The sequence below is a fragment of the Macaca thibetana genome, chromosome 12 (assembly GCF_024542745.1).
Source record: "Macaca thibetana thibetana isolate TM-01 chromosome 12, ASM2454274v1, whole genome shotgun sequence".
Lineage (NCBI taxonomy): Eukaryota > Metazoa > Chordata > Mammalia > Primates > Cercopithecidae > Macaca > Macaca thibetana.
The window spans coordinates 46,841,159-46,861,759 of NC_065589.1; the positions used below are offsets into that span (position 1 = coordinate 46,841,159).

Below are 20,601 nucleotides of genomic sequence, written 5' to 3' on the forward strand. Positions count from 1 at the left end.
ATTTTAATGTAATAAAATTTATTGTCTAGTAATTATGTGGAGTTTAATGCCACCAAGTTACACTCTTGTGACTCCTGAAAGTTAAGGGGAGGGTCAATGCAAATATTACTATTTTTTAAAAATTGATAAAATATACATAACATAAAATTGACCATTTTAACCATTTTTAAGTATTCAGTGGCATTTAGTACATTCACATTGTTGTATAATCATTACTACCCCTCATCTCCAGAACTCTTTTCATCTAACTAAACAAACCCTGTCCATTAAACAATAACTTCCCATTTTCCCCTCCCCCAGCTCCTGGCAAACCACCATTCTACTTCTTGTCTCTATGTATTTGACTACTCTAGGTATTTCATATAAGTGGAATCATGCAATATTGGTCCTTTTATTCTGGCTTATTTCACTTAACATAATGTCTTCAAGGTTCATCCAAAGCATTATTTGCTTTGAAAGATATTTTAAAAGCTGAGAACAAACTGTAATATTGAATTTGTGTTGCTTCGTGCAGAGAAGATTCCTGATAATTTGAAATGAAGGACAGTTTCACTTAGGAAACTTGGACTAACATTGTTAGATTAATTATATTGAACATTTAAAAATACAAATTTTAATTGAAAATATACTTTTGTTGATAATGCTAAATTATTGTAAAATGTCTGCAGAATTGAGCCATAGCATGTTTTTCTAGCTCTGCAAAATCCCTCTTAAATTTTCTAGTGTAAAAGATTAAAAAACTGAAACAATAGACATTTTTTAGTTTGTTGTGGATTGTTAGTTTACAGATGTAGAAATATAAACTTAATTTAAATTTACTTATCGAATATCTGTGGCTGAGAGGAATGACAGTTCTTGCTTGTCGGTGAAGTATATAATCATGTAATTCTTTTATTGACTGATTTAACCTGGTTTTGCATTCATATTTGGCCGTGTCTTGCAATTTTTCCTCAGCATTCTTTGGGTCTTATGTGTTTTAAGGGAGATCATATTTTCAACAGATATTTAGAAAATAAGCTTTGAATTTTTTAAAAAACTACTTTATTTGAATACAGTATTAAGGTTTGCACCTGGATAGAATTTCTCCAGCAGTAATTATGACCTAGAGTGATTTTCATTACAGACTTCAGGCTTCTAGAGGTGACCCCTGTAGTTGAAATCAAGGATGACCTGGCACTAGTGGTTCCCAGCCTCTGGGAGCTGGTGACGTGATTCTCACCCTTTCTGTACAACTCCTCGTAGCAGTTTTATGAGTTTTAAAACTTTTATGGAGCAATATGAGAGTTGAGAAATGGGAAGGGCGGGTGGAAAAATGGAAGAGCACTGTCTTACATGTTTTCTTATCCTATTTTTCTGTGTAAGAGGTACCTAAAGAGGTACTTGTGTGCAGGTAGTTTATTTGGGAAGTGGAAATAAGAGATTAGGGAGAGTAAAACTAGGCAGAAGGAGAAGCCAGTACAGACATGGACTTTCAAGTTGGTTTGGATTTGAAAGGGAGAGACAGATTAAATTGTGTTAAAAATAGATAGATTGTACTTTAAAATCCGACTCTCTGGGTTTATTGAAGAACCATAGGCTTCAACAACAGTAGGTTTGTGTTCTGGTATTGCAATAATTGGCTTGAGCGAATTAGTCATTGCGTTTTTAGAAGATGAAGGTGCTCTCTCCTCTGCCACAGTCCCCACCACACACTGTCGTTTCCCAGCATGGAGCCTGAGTGCCAAGAACCTATCATCATTAGCCTTCTCCCTTTTTATGACATCTGCTAAAACTGTGTATGTATAGTAATTTGTCACCCCTGCTTTAAACAATGGAATACATTTGTGAGTTGCCAGAGCAATCTAGGGTGGTTTACAGCCATGAGAACAGGAAGACCTTTTGGAGCTGGAATGCAGAGGAGACCAGCAGAGAGCACCTCTCATTAAAATAGAAGGTTTAACGACACTTGACAATATCTGGGGATGAGGAGCAGATGCTCTAGAATGAAGACCCTGGTTTTAGGTAACAGACATTCACATCCAACCAGCAGCAGGACTTTTGCTAATGTCCCCCACATGGTGCACACCATGACCATTCACAGGCTTGAATAAGATCTGCTATTGAGTGTTTTCTATCCAGATGTTCTGATCTGTTTTGGAAATGTCTGTGTTTATAAACACTCGCGCATTTCATGGAAAAAGGTTTTTTCTGATATTGTTTGTTAATGCTATTTAACTTTTATATTTTAGGTGAGTACAAAGCCCCACTGGCAGCAGGCAGCTCCATCGTTCCATTTGAGTATAAAGCAGGATGATGAGAGTTCAGAACCATTTAGTGTTAAAAATGAGCAGTCCTATGGTAAGAACTTCAATATTCTAAATTAGATTTAAGGATAATTTCTAGAGAGAGAGACCAGACAATATTTAGTTAATAGTGTAATAGGATTACAAAACCTAAATGACATTAATGTCAAGTAGAAAAAAATTTTCCCAAACATCTTCCCTCAGAAAATAATTGATTTTAGTTCTTAGTTATTTTAGGCTGTTGTAAATGCTCTAAGAGCTGATATTTTAGGAATTGGGATGTTGATACTAAAACTTTTGTTTATTTGGTCAGAATTTGCCTCCACATAAAAGACTGAGATTTTTCTAAGAGAGATTTTAATAAATTATATATATTTTAAATTTTTTTGTGGATTTTAATAAATTATGACCATTACTTCCAAATTAGTCATTTTAATGTTTTTATTAATTTGACTCATTAAATATAGTGTTTATCAGATTGATTACAGTTAATGTTAACTTTTTTTGTCATGGTTCTTTAAAGTTTCTCAAATAGTTTTGTATCATGTTTTTATCGTAATTTTAGTCTTCACTTTTAGAGAATTATATGTAAATATAATAGAAAATTTTTTTACTATATTAATCAGGATATAAATCAGTGGAATATTCTTGAAATAGACGTTTCTAGTTATGATGATACAAAGAGGAGTAGTTTAACTTCCTGATAGTAAAAAAAAAAAAATTATACTTAGGATTACTTGAGAATGTAATTTTTTCTTTAAAGATTATTTAGCATCTTATTTTAAGCATGTAAAATGCTTTAGCTTACCTTTTAGATGAATAATCATGCTTTTTTTTTTTTTTAATTTAAGCTGAATACATGGAACGTTTTGGAAAAAAGGGCAAATTACCCCACCAAGTTGATGACAGTTATGCTGGACCATCTACTTCCAAATCAAAGGGCAAATCTCCACATAAAGAACGAGAAAACTTTAGAAGTACTCTTGTTAACGTCATTATGTAAGTTCCATAAGCTAACCAGTATGTGTTATCCACATTGGAGCCGCTGGCAACTGTTTAACCTAAGAATATTAGAATTCTATGCGTCTCTAAGGGTGCCTCAAAGGCTTGTTGGAATGAGGTCAGAGTATAAATAATGAATGAAAGAGATTGAGTTTAGCCCTATTAAGTGTGTTTCACTTTTAAATATCATGAGTTGTAAAGGTAGCAATGTTAATACTTGATGTTGGCTGAATTTCTGGGAGTTCTCATTTTAGCCATGGTAGCCAGTGGAGGATTCTAGCAGGTTTTTTTTTCCCCAGTCTCGTCTGCTCAGGTGATGGGGGTGACTTTTCTGGCATTGTGATTCTCCTTGTATAAAGAAGGAATTGGGGTGAAATGGTCAGCAGTGTGTGCAAGGCCTGGTCTTATCTGGGTCTCACTGTTTCAGGACAGTTCACAAAGAACAAGGAAGACTCAAGTCACCAGTTCCTTTTTGCCTTATTTCCACACAGCTTTGTGCTAGTTGCTTATAATTCTCTTTAGTTTCATTGTGATTCTCAGGGTGTACACAATTTGTGGGACAAATGGGGTTTCATGACCCATTGTGATAAGTAACTCACCCGCAGGACCCTGTTCTACTGTTCCATGTGGTACTTTACTGGCTAGATGGTCATCTTGAAGGGAGGACATGGGTACTGAGTGCTTACAAGGCTAAAGAAGAGTGTGCCGGAGTCCCATGCAGCTGGGTTGAGCATATGTGCCTCTTCTAGAGTGACTTTAAGTTTGCTTTTGCCAGGTGCCACTAGGATGTTACCAGCTTTCTCCACTTATATTGCTTTCCTGACTTAAGCACTCTCAGATCACACAAGCAGTATCATCAACACCCAAATCAATGGAGGGTAGAACTCTGGTTACGAAGTTTTAGAAGAATTTTTTTTTTTTTTTTTTTTTCCTACTTAGAGCCCTGGCCAAGAAAGATAAGCTTTCTTGACACAACTTCCTGTGCCTGTTATTTTTAGTCCTCCCTTATTTGAGGATAGGGCAGATCTTGTTTCAGCTGTATACGGGATTTCAGTTGGAATTCCCCATTTCACTCAGGCCTATGGCATCATCTTCTTCCCCAGATGGGCATGAAAATCCAAGGCCCTGCCCCCATAAGGGCACCCATAGCCTTAGGATGGCCCTGCCTGGCTACTTAATTTTTTTTCCCTCCTGAGTATTCTGTTCCTTTCTTGTAAGCTCAGCTATACATTAAAAAGAAGCTTTGTGATATATTATCCAGTATTTATACAGTTGTATTGGGAGGTTTTATTTGTTGCTGTGTTGTAAGAAACAGAAGTCTATTTTAACCATTTTTTGTCATTTTTTAGTTGTGCCTTTTATAAACAGGATATAGATGAACTTACTGAAATTCAATCTTAGATTTCTGCACTTTAATTGCTTGTTTAATCCCATTTGTATTTATTGATATTTCTTATATATATGGACTTCTACCAATATATTTTATGTATTCTATTTATCATATGTTGCTTTTGCTTATTTTTTTCTCTTTTTCTGCTTTCTATTGAATTTTCTCTATTCTTCCTTCATTTTTATTGGTTTAAAAGCTATGAAATATATTTCTCTTCTTTTAATGGTTACCTTAACATTTAAAACTACATATTTAATTTATATTTCTTAAAGTTGAAAATTCATTTTTTTCTGTCTTTCTTCTGAATAACACACAAAAACCTTAAAATGATTTAATTTAGCTCTGAGCTTTCCTTTATATTTTCTATGTGATTATTGTTTAATATTTTAATTCCACCAAGTCCTTAAGTATCCATATTCTCTTTTTTTTTTTTAAGTTAACACTTACTTAGATTTACTAACATGATTTCTAATTTTTTAGAAAGTTGCTTTTGCATTCCACTTCTCATTTCTGGGTTCATTTTCTTTCTTGCTGAAGTTGTCTCTTAGTAGTTTACTCTTTCTTTCCACCTTCCTCCCTCCCTCCCTTCCTCCCTCCCTTCCTCCCTTCCTTCCTCCCTCCCTCCCTCCCTTCTTTCCTCCCTCCCTCCCTCCCTCCCTTCCTCCCTCCCTCCCTCCCTTCCTCCCTCCCTCCCTCCCTTCCTTCCTTCCCTCTTTTCTTTTCTTTCTCCTCCCTCTTTCCTTTTCCTTCCCTTCCCTTCTTCTTTTTCTTCCCTCCCTCTCTTTCTTCTCTCTCTCTCTTTCTCTTTCTTTTTTGAGACAGAATCTCACCCTCTTGCCCAGGCTGGAGTGCAGTGGCATGATCATGGCTCACTCCAGACCCTGGGCTCAGATGTTTCTCCCACCTCAGCCTGCTGACTACAGGCACATGCCACCACGCCTGGCTAATTTTTTGTATTATTATTATTTTTTGTAGAGATGGGGTTGCACCATGCTGCCCAGGCTGGTCTCAAACTCCTGGGCTCAAGTGATCCCCTACCTCAACCTCTCAGAGTGCTGGGATTGTAGGTGTGAGCCACTGTGTCTGGCCAGTAGTTCTTTTAATGAGAATAATGAGTAGTAAACTCTAGATTTTCATGTCTATAAAGGTCTCAATTTCATCCCTTTTTCTTGAATTAATGGTTGACTGTAGAATTAAAGAATAGTAGCGGTTTTCCCCCTGCACATCTGGGAAATGATAGATTGAAAAATATTAATGATTATCTTTTTAAAAATTATCATTTCAATAGGTTTTGGGGAAACAGGTGGTGGTTGGTTACATGGATAAATTCGTTAGTGGTGTTTTCTGAGATTTTGGTGCACCCATCATCTAAACAGTGTACCCTGTACCCCATGTGTAGTCTTTTATCCCTCACTGCCCTGCACCCCTTCCCCCTTAAGTCTCCAGAGTCCATTATATCATTCCTATGCCTTTGCATCCTCATAGCTTAGCTCCCATATATGAATGAGAACATTCAGTGTTTGAGTTTCTATTCCTGAGTTACTTCACTAAGAATAATGGTCACCAACTCCATCCACGTTGCTGTGAATGCTGTTATTTTATTCCTTTTTATGACTGAGTAGTAGTCCATGGTGCGTGTGTGCGCGTGTGTGTGTATGTGTGTATGTATGTATGTATAACATTTTCTTTATCCACTCATTGATGAGCATTTAGGCTTTTTCCATATTTTTACAATTGTGAATTTTGCTGCTATAAACGTGTGTGTGTGAGTGTCTTTTTCGTATAATGACTTCTTTTCCTCTGGGTAGATACCCAGTGGTGGGATTGCTTCATCAAATGATAGTTCTATCTTTAGTTCTTTAAGGAATCTCCATACTGTTTTCTATAGTGGTTGCAGTAGTTTACATTCCTACTAGCAGTGTAAAAGTGTTCCCTTTTCAACACATCCATGCCAACATCTATTATTTTTTGATTTTTAAATGATGGCCATTCTTGCAGGAGTAAGGTGGTATTGCATTGTGGTTTTGATTTGCATTTCCCCGATAATTAGGGATGTTGAGCATTTTTTCATGTTTGTTGGCCATTTGTATATCTTGTTTTGAAAATTGTCTATTCATGTCTTTTGCCCACTTTTGATGGGATTTGTTTTTTTCTTCCTGATATTTTGAGTTCCTTATAGATTCTGGATGTTAGTCCTCTGTCAGATGCATAGTTTGTGAATTTATTCTCCCACTCTGTGGGTTGTCTGTTTACTCTGCTGATTATTTCTTTTATTGTGCAGAAGCTTTTTAGTTTAATTATGTCCCATATATTTATCTTTGTTTTTGTTGCATGTACTTTTGGATTCTTGGTCATGAACTCTTTGCCTCAGCTAATATCCAGAAGTTTTTCTGATGTAATCTTCTAGAATTTTTATGGTTTCAGATCTTAGATTTAAGTCTTTGATCCATCTTGAGTTGATTTTTGTATAAGGTGAGAGATAACCATTATGTTTTGGCATGTATTATTGACGAGAACTCTATGTGACTTTATTTGTCATTATTTTGTTAGTAATCTGTCTTTGTTCTCTCTAAGTTTTTTGGGGGGGGAACATTTTATTTTCAGAGCCTCACAGGATTTTTTTCCCTTTTTTAAAAAAAAGGCTTTATTGAGAGTTAATTCACATACCACTAAATTAATCTATGTAAAATGTAAAATTTAGTGAGTTTTAGTGAATTTCTGTAGTTGCACAACTTTCACCAAAATCTAGTTTTAGAATACTTTTGTCATTTACAAAAGTTTCCACTTGCCCATTTCAATTAATCCTCTTGCCCACTGGTTGCCCCAGGCAATCACTAGTCTTCTTTCTCTCTATATACCTTTACCTTTTCTAAAACTTCATATAACTGCAATAATATATTTATTTCTGAGGTTTATTCATGGCGTTTATTGTGTTTGGGTTTTGACTAGTATGAATGATGCTGCTGTGAACATTTGCATGCATGTCTTCTTGTGAACATACATTTTCATTTCTCCTGGGCAGATAGCTGGGTATAGAATGAAGAGTTGTATAGTAGGTATATATTCAACTTTTTAAGATGTGCTAAATTGTTTTCCAAGGTGCTGTACATTTTATATTCCTACAAACAACATACAAAGAAGTTTCTAGTTTCTTTACCTTGCCCACACTTTGTTTTTATTTTATTTTGTTTTGACACTGTAGCCATTCTAGTAGATGTGTTGTATCTTATTATGGCTTTAAGTTGATTTCCCTAATGGCTAATATTGGGTATCATTTTTTGTGCTTGTTTGGCATTCATGTATCTTCTTTGATGAAGTGCCTATTTAAATATTTGGCCCATTTTTTATTGGGTAGTTTGCTGCTGGTCATTTCATTGGAAGAGTTCTTTATACATTTCCTTTACAAGCCCATTTCAGGTATCTTTTGCAAATATTTTCTCCCAGTTTGTGCCTTAGCTTTTCACACTATTGGTACATAAAAATTTTATATATTTATGGGATACATGTAATATTTCAATATATGTATACATATATTGAAAATGAGGGTAATTGGCATATCTGTCCCCTCAAATATTTATTATTTCTTTGTGCGGATAACTGTTTGATATACTTATTTTCTTTATTTTGAATATATATCCAGCAATAGGATTTCTGGATCATATAGCGTTCTGTAATTACTTTTGCAACAACCTAATAATTCTATGTTTAGTTTTTAAAGGAACTTCCATACTGTTTTCTCTATTGGCTGTATTAATTTACATTACCACCAGCAATGTGTGTGAATTCTCTTTCTCTGCATCCTTGCCCGCATCTGTTATTTTTTGTCTTTTCGATAATAGCCATTTTAACTGGGGTAAGAAAATATCTCATTGTGGTTTTGCTTTGCATTTCCCTGATGATTAGAGATGTTGAGCAGGTTTTCACATATCTGTTGGCCATTTGTACGTCTTCTTTGGAGAAATATCTATTCAGATCATTTGCCCATTTTTAATCAAATCATTATTATTATTATTATTTGTTGAGTTGAGTTCCTTGTATATTCTGGTTATTAATCCCTTATCCCTTGTCTATGCATAGTTGGCAAATATTTTCTCCCATTCTGTGGGTTGTCTTTTCATTCTGTTGATTGTTTCTTTTGCTATGCAAACGTTTTTAGCTTGGTATAATCTTGTTTTTTTCTTTTGTTGCTTATGCTTTTGAGGTCTTACCCCAAAAAACTTTTGCCCAGACCAATCTCCTGAAGCATTTTAACAATGTTTTCTTCTAGTACTTTCATAGTTTCAGGTCTTAGATTTAAGTCTTTAATCCATTTTCATTTTATTTTTGTAGATGGTGAGAGATAGGGGTCTAGTTTTATTTTTCTGCATATGGATACTCAGTTTCCCCAGCACCATTTATTGAAGAGGCTGTCCTTTCCTCAATGTATGTTCTTGGCACCTTTGTCAAAAATGAGTTAAATATAAATGCATGGATTTATTTATGCTTTCTCTATTCTTTTCCATAGGTCTAAGTGTCTGTTTTTATGTCAGCATTATGCTGTGTTGGTTACTATAGCTTTGTACTGTATTTTGAAGTTTGGTAGTGTGACTCTTCCATTTTTGGTCTTGTTGTTGTTGTTAAGGATTACAGCTATTTGGGGTCTTTTGTGGTTCCATATAAATTTTAGAATTTTTTTTCTGTGTCTGTGAAGAGTGTTATTGGTATTTTGATAGGGAGTGTATTGAATGTATAGATTGCTTTGGGCAGTATGGCCATTTTAACAATAATAATGTTTTCAATCCCTGATTGCTTTGCATTTTTTTTTTTTTGAGATGGAGTCTCACTCTGTTGCCCAAGCTGGAGTGCAGTGGCTGGATCTCAGCTCACTGCAAGCTCCGCCTCCCGGGTTTATGCCATTCTCCTGCTTCAGCCTCCCGAGTAGCTGGGACTACAGGTGCCTGCCACCTCGCCCGGCTAGTGTTTTTTGGTATTTTTTAGTAGAGACGGGGTTTCACCGTGTTAGCTAGGATGGTCTCGATCTCCTGGCCTCGTGATCCGCCCGTCTCGGCCTCCCAAAGTACTGGGATTACAGGCTTGAGCCACCGCGCCCAGCCTGCTTTGCATTTTTTAATGGATTTTCTTCAATTTGTTTTTTTCAGTGTCTCATATTTTTTATTGTGGGTATCTTTCACTTTTTGATTAAATTTCTTCTTAGGTAATTAGTTTCTTAGCTGTTATAAATTGGATTGCTTTCTTTTTCTGAATGTTTGCTGTTGGTGTATTGAAATGCTCCTGAGTTTTGTATGTTGATTATGTATCTTGCAACTTTGCTGAATTCATTTATTAGTTCTAATAATTTTTGGGTGGAGTCCTTTTTTTTCTTTCTAAATACAAGATCATGTCATTTGCAAACAAGAACAATTTGACTTCTACCTTTCCAGTTAGGATGTCCTTCCTTGATCTTGTGTAATTGCTGTGGCTAAGACTTCTGGTACAATGTTGAATAAAAGTAGTGAAAGTGGCAACCTTGTCTTGTTCCAGATCTTAGAGAAACCTGTTTTAATTTATCCCCATTTAGTGTGATGAAAGCTGCGGATTTGTCATATATGGTCTTTATTGTTTTGTGGTATGTTCCTTCTGTACCAAGGTTGTTGAGAGTTTTTTCATGAGGGCATGTTGAATTTTATCAAATGCCTTTTCCACATCTATTAAGATGATTGTATGGTTTCTCTTTCTTTGGTTGATGTGTATCACATATATTGATTTATGAATGTTGAACCATCCTTGCATTTCTAGAATAAATCCCCCTTGATTTTGGTATATTATCTTTTTGATGTATTATTGGATTTGGTTTTAGTATTTTGGTGAGGATTTTTGTGTCTCTGTTCATTAGGAATATTGACCTGTAGTTTTCTCCTTTTGTTGTATCCTTATCTGGTTTTGGTATCAAGGTAATGCTTGCCTTGTAGAATGAGTTAGGAAAAATTCCTTTTGCTTCAAGTTTTTGGAATAGTTTGAGAAGAATTGGTGTTAGTACTTTAAAATTTTCATAGAATTCAGCAGTAAAGTTAACCAGTGTTGGGCTTTTCTTTTTGGGGAGACTTTTTATTACTTGATTCAATCTCATTACTCATTATTTGTCTGTGCAGATTTTCTATTTCTTCCCTGGTTCAATATTGGTAGGTTATATGTGTCTAGGGATGTGTCTATTTTTTCTAGGTTTTTGAATTTATTGTGTAGTTGTCAATCATAATAGTCTCTAATGATTTTTTCTTAGTCTAGTTAGTGGTTTGTCAATTTTATTCAGCTTCTTAAAAAACTAAATTTTAAAAACTTTTTTTGTCTCTTTTTTTTTTTGATGCAGAATCTCACTCTGTTGGGTACAGTGATGTAACCTAGGCTCACTTCAACCTCCACCTCCCAGGTTCAAGTGCTTCTCATGCCTCAACCTCCTAAGTAGCTGAGATTACAGGCACACACCACCACCCCCAACTAATTTTTTCTATTTTTAGTAGAAACAGGGTTTTGCCATGTTGGCCAGGCTGGTCTCTAACTCCTGGCCTCAAGTGATCCAGCTACCTTGGCTTCCCAAAGTGCTGGGATTACAGGCATGAACCACTGCACCTAGATTTTGGTCTCTTTGATTTAGTTCAACTCTGGTCTTTATTATTTCTTCTACTAATTTTGGATTTGATTTGCTCTTGCTTTTCTATTTCCTTAAGATATGTTTTTATGTTGTTTATTTGAAATCTGTTTTTTACAGGTTTCTTACTGTAAACTTCCCTTTTAGCATTGCTTTTGCTGTATTCCATAGGTTTTGGTATACTATGTTTTCATTTTTATTTGTTTCAAGAAATTTTTTATTTCCATCTTAATTTTTTCATTGATCCAGTGGTTCTTCATGAGCTTAGTATTTAATGTCCCTGTATTTGTACTGTTTCTAAAGTTCTTCTTGCTATTGGTTTCTAGTTTTACTTCATTGTGTCTGATTTGATTTTGTTACATTTACTGAGACTTGTTTTGTGCCTAACATGTGGTCTAACCTGGAGTATGTTCCATGCACTGATCAGAAGAATGCATATTTTGTAGCTATTGAAAGGAACATTTGGTAAATGTCTATTAGGTCCATTTGGTCTATAGTGCAGTTTAGGTTCAGTGTTTCTTTGTTGATTTACTATCTAGATGATCTGTCCAATGCTGAAAGTGGGGAAATAAAGTTCCTTTCTATTATTGTGTTGGGGTCTATGTCTCTCCTTAACTTTAATAATATTTTCTTTATATATCTGAATGCTCCAGTATTGAGTGAGTATATATTTATAATTAGATCTACTTGGTGAATTGATCCCTTTTCATTATATAATGACCTCCTTTATCTCTTTTTGTGTTTTTTTGACTTAAAGTCTATTTTGTCTGATAGAAGTATAGTTACTACTTCATCTGTAAAGACACACATAGACTAAAAGTGAAGATATACCATGCAAATTCCAAACCTGTTTTTGGTTCCCATTTGCATGGAATATCTTCACTTTTAGTCTATATGTGTGCCTTTAGAGGTGAAATGAATTTCTTGTCAGCAGCATATAGTTGGGTTTTGTTTTTTTAATCAACTCAGCTGGTCTGTATCTTTTAATTAGGGAAATTTAAACTGTTTATATATATTAAAGGTTGTTATTAATAGGTGAGGGCTTACTCCTGTCATTTTAATGATTGTTTTCTGGTTGTTTTATATGGCCTTTGTTCTCGTCTTACTGCTTACCTTTGTGATTTGGTGTTCTTCTTTAATAATAATGCTCCATTCCTTTTTCTCATTTGTGTATCTGCTCTTCTAGTGAATTTTATGCTTTAGTGTGTTTTTGTGATGATAGATGTCATGCTTTTGCTTCCAGATACAGGTCTCTCTTAACCATATCCTATAGGACCTGTTTAGTGGTGATGAATTTGCTCAGTTTTTATTTGTTAGGGAAAGTCCTTATTTCTCCTTACTTCTGAAGGATAGCTTTGCTAAGTATAGTATTCTTGGTTGACATTTTTTTTTTTCTTTTAGCACTTTGAAAATATAGTCTCATTCTATCTTGGTCTTTAAGGTTTCTGCTGATAAATATGCTGTTTTTCTGTTGACAATTCCCTTATGTGTCACTTGACAAGAAAATTTTACAACAAGTTTTCTTGTGCTGTTTTTGGAATTCTTTGTCTTTGACTTTTGACAGATTAACTATATACGTTGTGCCTCAGAGAGGAACTTTTTGGATTGAATCTATTTGAGGATCTTTCTGAGTTTTGTATTTCTAGATGTTTACATCTCTTCTAAGACTTTGGAAGTTTCCAGTTATTATTTCATTAAATTAATTTTCTATGCGTTGCCCCATCTTTTCTTCTTCTGAAACTCGCCAAATTTCAATATTTGTTTGCTTGATGGTGTCCCATATGCCCCTCAGGCTTCCTTCATTCTTTTTGATTCGTTTTTTTTTTTTTTTTTTTTTGTCTCAATGGGTTATTTCAGAATACCTGTCTTCAAGTTAAAAAATTCTTTCTTCTACTTGATCTAGTCCATTTTGGAGACTCCTGATTTTATTTTTATTTTGTCTGTTGAATTCTTCAGTTTCAGGATTTCTGTTTGATTCTTTTTTTATGACATCTATCTCTTCATTAAATTTCTAATTCAGATTATGAATTTTTCTGATTTGTTTGTATTGTTTATATGTGTTCTCTTGTATCTTGCTGAGTTTTCTTGAGATCATTATTTTGAATTTCTTTTCAGGCGCTTTTTAGATTTCGTTTTGTTTGGGGCCTATTGGTAGAGAATTATTGTGTTCTTTTGAAGGTGTTGTGTTTCCTTGATTTTTTCCATGTTTCTGTTGTCCTTATGTTGATGTCTGTGCATCTGCTATAACTGTCACTTCTTCCAATTTTATGAAGTAGCTTCCATAGGAAAATACCTTTTCTTGTGAATGTATCAATATGTTAACTGGGTAGGGTGCTTTGGCTTTGGTTCTGGGTGGACACCATAGTGTAATGTTCATGTGATTACTTTGATTGTATTTGATATCAATGGTGTCTGCAAATTAGTTAGTGGCTAGGCTGTGGGTGTTTGTGGAGGCTGTGATGAGGCTTTGCTAAGGACAGGGACACCAGGTGGGCTAGTCCTTAGGTCCCTAGGTGGTGCATGGCAGCACTGGCAGGGGATGTGGTATGACTCATGGAGGGTAGTATCTGGGTCCCAGGAGGGGTGTGTGGGTGCTGGCAATGGTGGCAGTGGGCCAGGTGGACTGGTCCTTGGTTTCCTGGGTGGCATGCATGGACACTGGCAGTGTTGAGCCCTGGGAAGGCAGTCCTTAGGTCTCTAGGCAGAGCATGTGGGCACTAGTAGGCAAGGAGATCTGCTCTTTGGGACCCAGACAGGTTGCACAGATGCCTGCAATAGTGAAGGCAGGTTGGTCCTTGAGTGCTAGAGTGGATCACACCCAGAGTATTGGCCAGCTTGAAAGGTCCAGGGTGGGGCAGGTGGGCACTGGCAGTGTCAGCAGTGGGGTGGGCAGGCTGGTCCCTGGACCCTGAGGTGGGACACACAGTGGCCCTGCTGATGAGGGGGCAGGGTCATTGTTGGTGGCAGTGGCCCCAGGTAGACTGCTTTTAGGCTCTGGGGAGTACACACTTTGGTTCCCAGTACCCTGGGGGAAGCCTCCTTGATGTGCTGGACTGCCTCTTCCTTGGGTAGTAGGACACTGCATGAACTTGGGTGCTGGTGCTATGGCTGCCCACTGGGTTCAGCCGATGCCATGCTATTGTAGCCCTCTGGGTGGATGTAGGGGGATGTCAGTGGGGCCTTAAGAATGTGGAGGCCAGGCACGATGGCTCATGCCTGTAATCCCAGAACTTTGAGAGGCCAAGGCAGGCAGATCACCTGAGGTCAGGAGTTCGAGACCAGCCTGGCTAACATGGTAAAACCCTGTCCCTACTAAAAATACAAAAAAATTAGCTGGGCATGGTGGTGGGCGCCTGTAGTCCCAGCTGCTTGGGAGGCTGAGGTAGGAGAATTGCTTGAACTTGGGAGGTGGAGGTTTCAGTGAGCTGAGATCACGCCATTGCACTCCAGCCTGGGCAACAAGAGTGAAACTCTGTCTGGAAAAAAAAAAAAAGGAATGTAGAGATGTAGGTACTATTGTGCCCTGGGCAGGGTGTAATCCTGTGGTGTTGGCTGTGCTCTCAAAATGGTGCAGTGCTATAGCAGATTGGGTTTCAGAAATGGGATTTAGCCCGAGTTCCCTCTCTGGAACAATGCAGTTGTGGGTGCTCCATGCAGCACCCTATACTAGGCTCAGGGATCCTGAGAGCCAACAGACTTTTCTGTGTCTAGGACTGCAGGTTTCTTTGGTGGAAATGTGGACAGCTGGGAAATATCTCACTTACATTTTTCCTGCAATGGAGCATTCCTCCTGGCTGTGGGCTGAACTGGCCTACTGCCTTACTTTCCTCTCTACATTGCCATCTTGAGCTTTCCATGTCTCAGAGGGTCCCTATTTTTTCTCTGCTGGATTCCAATGTTCTCCCCTAGATGCTCTACTTGATGTGTGCTTATGTACTTGCTGTTTTGGTTCTTCTTTATAGAGAAGACAGGCACTGGGTGCCTCTCTTCAGCTACTTCACACAATCATCCTTAAGAGCAGTTTGGCAGTAAACATGACAGTCTTCTGTCATCCTCTCTTCTCCTTTGTTCATTCAGTTTTCTTCCTCCAACAAATCCAAAGTGCCTTAAAGGTGGTGGAAAGACCCATCGACTTAATACAGTAGAAGGTGATGCAACAGTGGTTGCAGGTTATATCAATGGTTTTTGAAAAGAAAAAGTTTTACATTTTGTTAAGATATAATTTATCAATTTTCCTTTTGTTGTTCATACTTTTGGAGTTATATAAGAGTCTTTTCCTAATACAAATTCTCAAAGATTTCCTCCTATATTTTCTTCTGGAAGCCTTATAGGTTTTTTTGAGACGGAGTCTTGCTTTGTCACCCAGGCTGGAGTGCAGTGGCTTGATCTTGGCTCACTGCAACCTCCGCCTCCCAGGTTCAAGCATTTTCCTACCTCAGCCTCTTAAGTACCTGGGATTAAGGGTGTGCACTCCCACAACCAGCTAATTTTTGTATTTTTAGTAGAGATGGGATTTTCCCATGTTGGTCAGGCTGGTCTCAAACTCCTGACCTTGGGTGATCCACTTGCCTTGGCCTCCCAAAGTGCTGGGATTACAGGCATGAGCCACTGTGCCTGGCTTAAGTTTTTAAAAATAATTTTAACTCTTGCATTTACATGCATGATACATTTCAACTTCATTTTTGTCTATGGTGTGAGGTATGGTTTGAGGTTCAATGTTTTTGGCATATAAATGTTCAAATGTTTCAACCCCTAATCCCTTGAATTACCTTGGCATACTTGTGGAAAATAATTTGACCATATATGAGGGGCTATTTTTGTTCCATTGATCTATATGTTTATTTTTACACCACTACCATACTTGTCTTGATTACTTTAGCTTCATAGTAAGTTTTGAAATTAGATAGTTTAAGCCCTCAAAATTTATTCTTCTTTTTCAAAATTGTTTTGAGTGTTTTAGGTCTTTTGCATTTCTATGTACAATTAGGCATCAGCTTGTCAGAGTTTGTAAAGGAAAAATGCTTACGGGGATTTAGAAAGCATTGCATTGAGTCTATGAATCAATTTTTGGAGAATTGCCATTTCAATAATATTGAGTTGCCTAGTCCATGAACATGTTATTTCTCTCCCTTATTTAGATCTTCAGTTGCTCTCAGCGCTTTTTACATATTTATGTGTACAAATCTTACCCTTCTTTTTAAAACTGTAATCCCACTAAAAAATTTTATTGTGAATGAAATTATTGAATTTTATTTTCTGGTTAGTCTTTGCCAGTATATAGAAAAATCAATTGATTTTTGCTTGTTGACCTTACATTTTGAGACCTTACTAAACTTATTTTAGAGCTTTTAAAAGTTCCTTAGAATTTCCTATACATACGATCATGCCGTATGCAAGTAAAACAATTTCACATCTTCATTTCCAACTTGGATGCTTTTCTTTTTATATTCTTTTTGCACTTATTAGGTCCTCTGATATATTATTGAAAATAATTGGTGAGAGTGGAATTCTTAGTCTAAGGGAGAAAGCATTCAGATTTTCACATTAATGTGAAATGTTAGTTGTAGGTTTTTAAGACACTTTGTGGAGAAAAGGAACTCTTGTACACTGTTGATGGGAATGTAAATTAGTACAGCCATTATGGAAAACTGTACAAATATTCGTCAAAAAACTAATAATAGAATTACCATATGATTTAGCAATCTCATTTTTGGGTAGTTACCCAAAAGATTTGAAATTAGTATGTTCAAGAGATATCTGCATGCCCATGTTCATTTCAACACTGTTTATAATAGCTGAGTTATGTAATCAACCTGACTGTCCATCTGCAGATGAATGAATCTGCAGATGTTTGTAGTTAGAATATCAACCGTTTTCTCTCCATATACTAAATACTTTGAGGATTTCTACTACTTTCATACTTGCATTCTCTCACTTAACAAACATTTATTGAGCACTAGCTATGTATTGAATTAAACTGAGACATTACCCAAAGCCTTGACTCTTTTATCTTGTCCATATAATTGAAAAGAATATGTACAATTCACAAAACACTGGATTCCTGGATTTGCAAAAGATAAATAAGTTAGAAGATCTCTTCTGGGTACCCACTTTGGTAGGGTATCTCAGATATACTCAATAAACCTCTAGTCTTCCCTCACTGGGCAGTTAGTGGGAAGGTGTGTTTAGTTATACAGCATCAGTGACCTGTATCTATCTTAGATGAAGTTGAGATCCAGAGAATGATACGGTCAATTATAAAGAGGTAGAGCTATCCCAGAACAACTTATTTTTCTGAAAATGTGAACTATGCCTTTCTGCCCAGTGTAGCCCCAGAGCATGTCACAAAATGTGGCTCATCTTTGGCATATATTTTGAATTGAATTATAGTTAGAAACAGTATTGTGTTATATGAACACATACCCAATAATAAATACATAGGCACATAAGAGCTTCCATGTCACTGATTGCTAACTTGTATGTCTATAGAAATCTGAGAAATGGCCTTTTGAAGAATGTGTCTGTGTCTTCTGCAAAACTGTGTTTGAAGTACTTTTCATCAATGCTCTTTTTAAAACTCATATTTATAAATAACCATACATATTTTAGGAATAATGCAAGAGTGTTCCTTTATAAGTTCAAAGAAGAGAGAGCTCGATTCTTGAGTAATGAGGAAGAATAAGTAAAGGCCAGCGAGAAGGGTGTGATTTCTGAATAGGTCTTGCAAATAACTTCCAATATAATTATCTCTCTATGAATAAAGTATTTGGAGAGGAATATAGCACGAAACAAATATGTATACTGTTTGTAAAATGTTCAACATTTCATTTTTCCTTATGATTTAATAGAAAATAGTCCTGGTGTTCTTATATCCATTGTTTTATGTTCTAACTATCCCTTATCTACTTTTGAATAGTATGTTTATCGTTTTCTTAGGCAACAAGGTGCTGACTTAGACTCAGCTGTCCCTGATGGAAGTACAATTCCAAAACCGACCACTTCTGCTATAGAGAAAGACATCTTGGTAACAGGCCATTTCTTTTGTCAGTATAAATGAAAATGAAAGAAACACTTGAAGATAATTTTATACTTTTGAGAACACTCTGTGCTCCTCCTTTGTGAAACTCTGTGGACATAGGAATAAATACAGAGTCCTATAAAAAGGCTCTGTGGGATTTATAGAATAAATCATTCTCTTCCTTGCTACCTAAGACCACAGTTTAAAAAAATTTCAAATCTATCTGCTCTCCATATTAAAGCCAGCCTCAGTCATGTATAGCTTCATGTGCCTTAATTTTTTTCTGAGAAATTATCCTATAATAATTATATAATGTATATTTTACAAGGCATATTAACTTACTTTAGAAATAGTAATTATTCAAGTATTTTAAATACATAATTTTAAAAAATGTAAATATCAAAGACTTAACACTGCTAATTAAAAGATATTTTGACATTTAAATTTTTTCTAATAAGTGATATGTAAAAATTTGTGAACATATATTGAAGTTAAATGTTCGTTATTATAGAAATAATGACTTGTTTTAAAATGAATATTTTATGAACATATCCAATAGCAGCTATAAAATTATAGTATGGAATATTAGTAGGCCAGTTGGAAATGTCCTAAATCCTATTGTATAATATTTCTGGAGTGAATATATAGAGATATTGATTTGCTTAGAGCTTTTAAGATCTCTTCTGATAATAATAAAAGGACAAAAACTAACAACACATTTAAAAAATTTACAAAACACTAATTCAGCATGGACTCTGTTAAGTACATCATATATTTGGTAATATAACTTGCTGTTTTACAGTATAGTTATAAACTGAGATAAGAGTTTTAGTTGTCATGAAAATACATATTTGTAACATTTAGGAGATATCAAATAATGCCTGTGTGAATTGTACCAAATACTTTTTTATCCTTTATAAATACTTTGTTCTCCTAAAACTTGAATTTTGCTCAGTAGTTTTATTTTTGATAAACATACTTCTTTTGTTATACATTTACAGTTTTCTTATCTTTTTTTTGTAGAGATATTACTATTATATTCACCATGGAATTGATACAGACCATGTAGCCCCGATGGAAGATTCTTGGCTAGAACATGTACTGGGTTTAGTTCCACAACATCTGAAAGTCTTCACTGACAGCATAGCTACATTATCTGATGAAATGAGAGAGGATTATCTTCTTAGTGTAAAGAAATCCATAGGTAAATTGGTATTATGCTTTGATTTTTAATTTGAATATGTCTCGTTAAAGATAATTTTTGTATGTTTTGTATTAAAAATTAATACCTATACTTGAAACTATTCACAATATTATAATTATGCCATTTCTTACATTGCTATTATATTACTTAAGATCTTAGGCAAATTCATTAATGAGGTATTACAAAAAAAATTCTATTTCTATTTGTAGGGATATATCCCCACCACAAAGGATAGCACTGAAGAAAATTATAAAGTATTAATTTCAAGCCCTCAAGATATTTTGGGAGCATCTAATTTATGCAAGGCATTAGGCATTTAGGAGATAGCCTCTCCCTTTAAGATGGTCTCTTCATTCCAGGATCTTTTGGTGTAGACATGAGACAAGACATACATATTTAAATAATTACTTAAAAGTGTAAGCATTAACAATGAACATTAATATTACTGATGTCATAAATTAGAATGTGATTAATACTAAGTTGTTGCAGTAGACCAAAGGCTGACAAACTATAGCTCACAGGCAAATCTGGCCACTGCCTGTTTTCATAAATAAAGTTTTATTGGAACATAGCCACACTAATTCATTTGCATGTTGTCTCTGAATCTGGCTGCTTTTGAGCTACAAGAGCAAAATTGAGCAGTTGTGACAGAGGCCTTGTAGCCCACAAAGTTGAAAATAGTTACAGTCTAACCCTTTACATAAATAATTTGTTGACCCATGGTACAGACAAATAGATCCTAAGGCTGACTGATTATCGGAACCATTTTAAAAATACTGACTTCTGGCCCCAACTGAATTAAAATCCCTGGAGGCAGAGCCTTGGAATCTGTACTTCTTAAAAAGCGTCTCCAGTTGGTTGTGATAGTAAACATAGTATGACAGATACTGTGTTCAAAGTTGGAGAAATAATAATGCTTTGGAGTAATGTGGGGGACCCTTCTTGGTGGAGGACATTCATTGTATTTGTGACTTCTATGGAGTATCCTGGTAATATAAAAAGAAAGAGCCTAATCCCTGCCCTCAGAGTTCATAGTGTAATGAGGGAGATAGACAAATAACTAAATAATACAGCAAAGTAGTA

At 35.7% G+C, this 20,601-nt stretch overlaps 1 protein-coding gene across 1 annotated transcript in view; it reads left to right on the top strand.

The window, feature by feature from the left end:
* The window catches only part of DNAH7 (dynein axonemal heavy chain 7), a 341,486-nt gene that overhangs the window by 21,348 nt on the left and 299,537 nt on the right, over window positions 1-20,601 (top strand). The window contains 4 exon segments of the mRNA XM_050752319.1: window positions 2,229-2,337; window positions 3,134-3,281; window positions 18,233-18,320; window positions 19,338-19,518. Coding sequence (XP_050608276.1) covers window positions 2,229-2,337; window positions 3,134-3,281; window positions 18,233-18,320; window positions 19,338-19,518 — 526 coding nt within the window.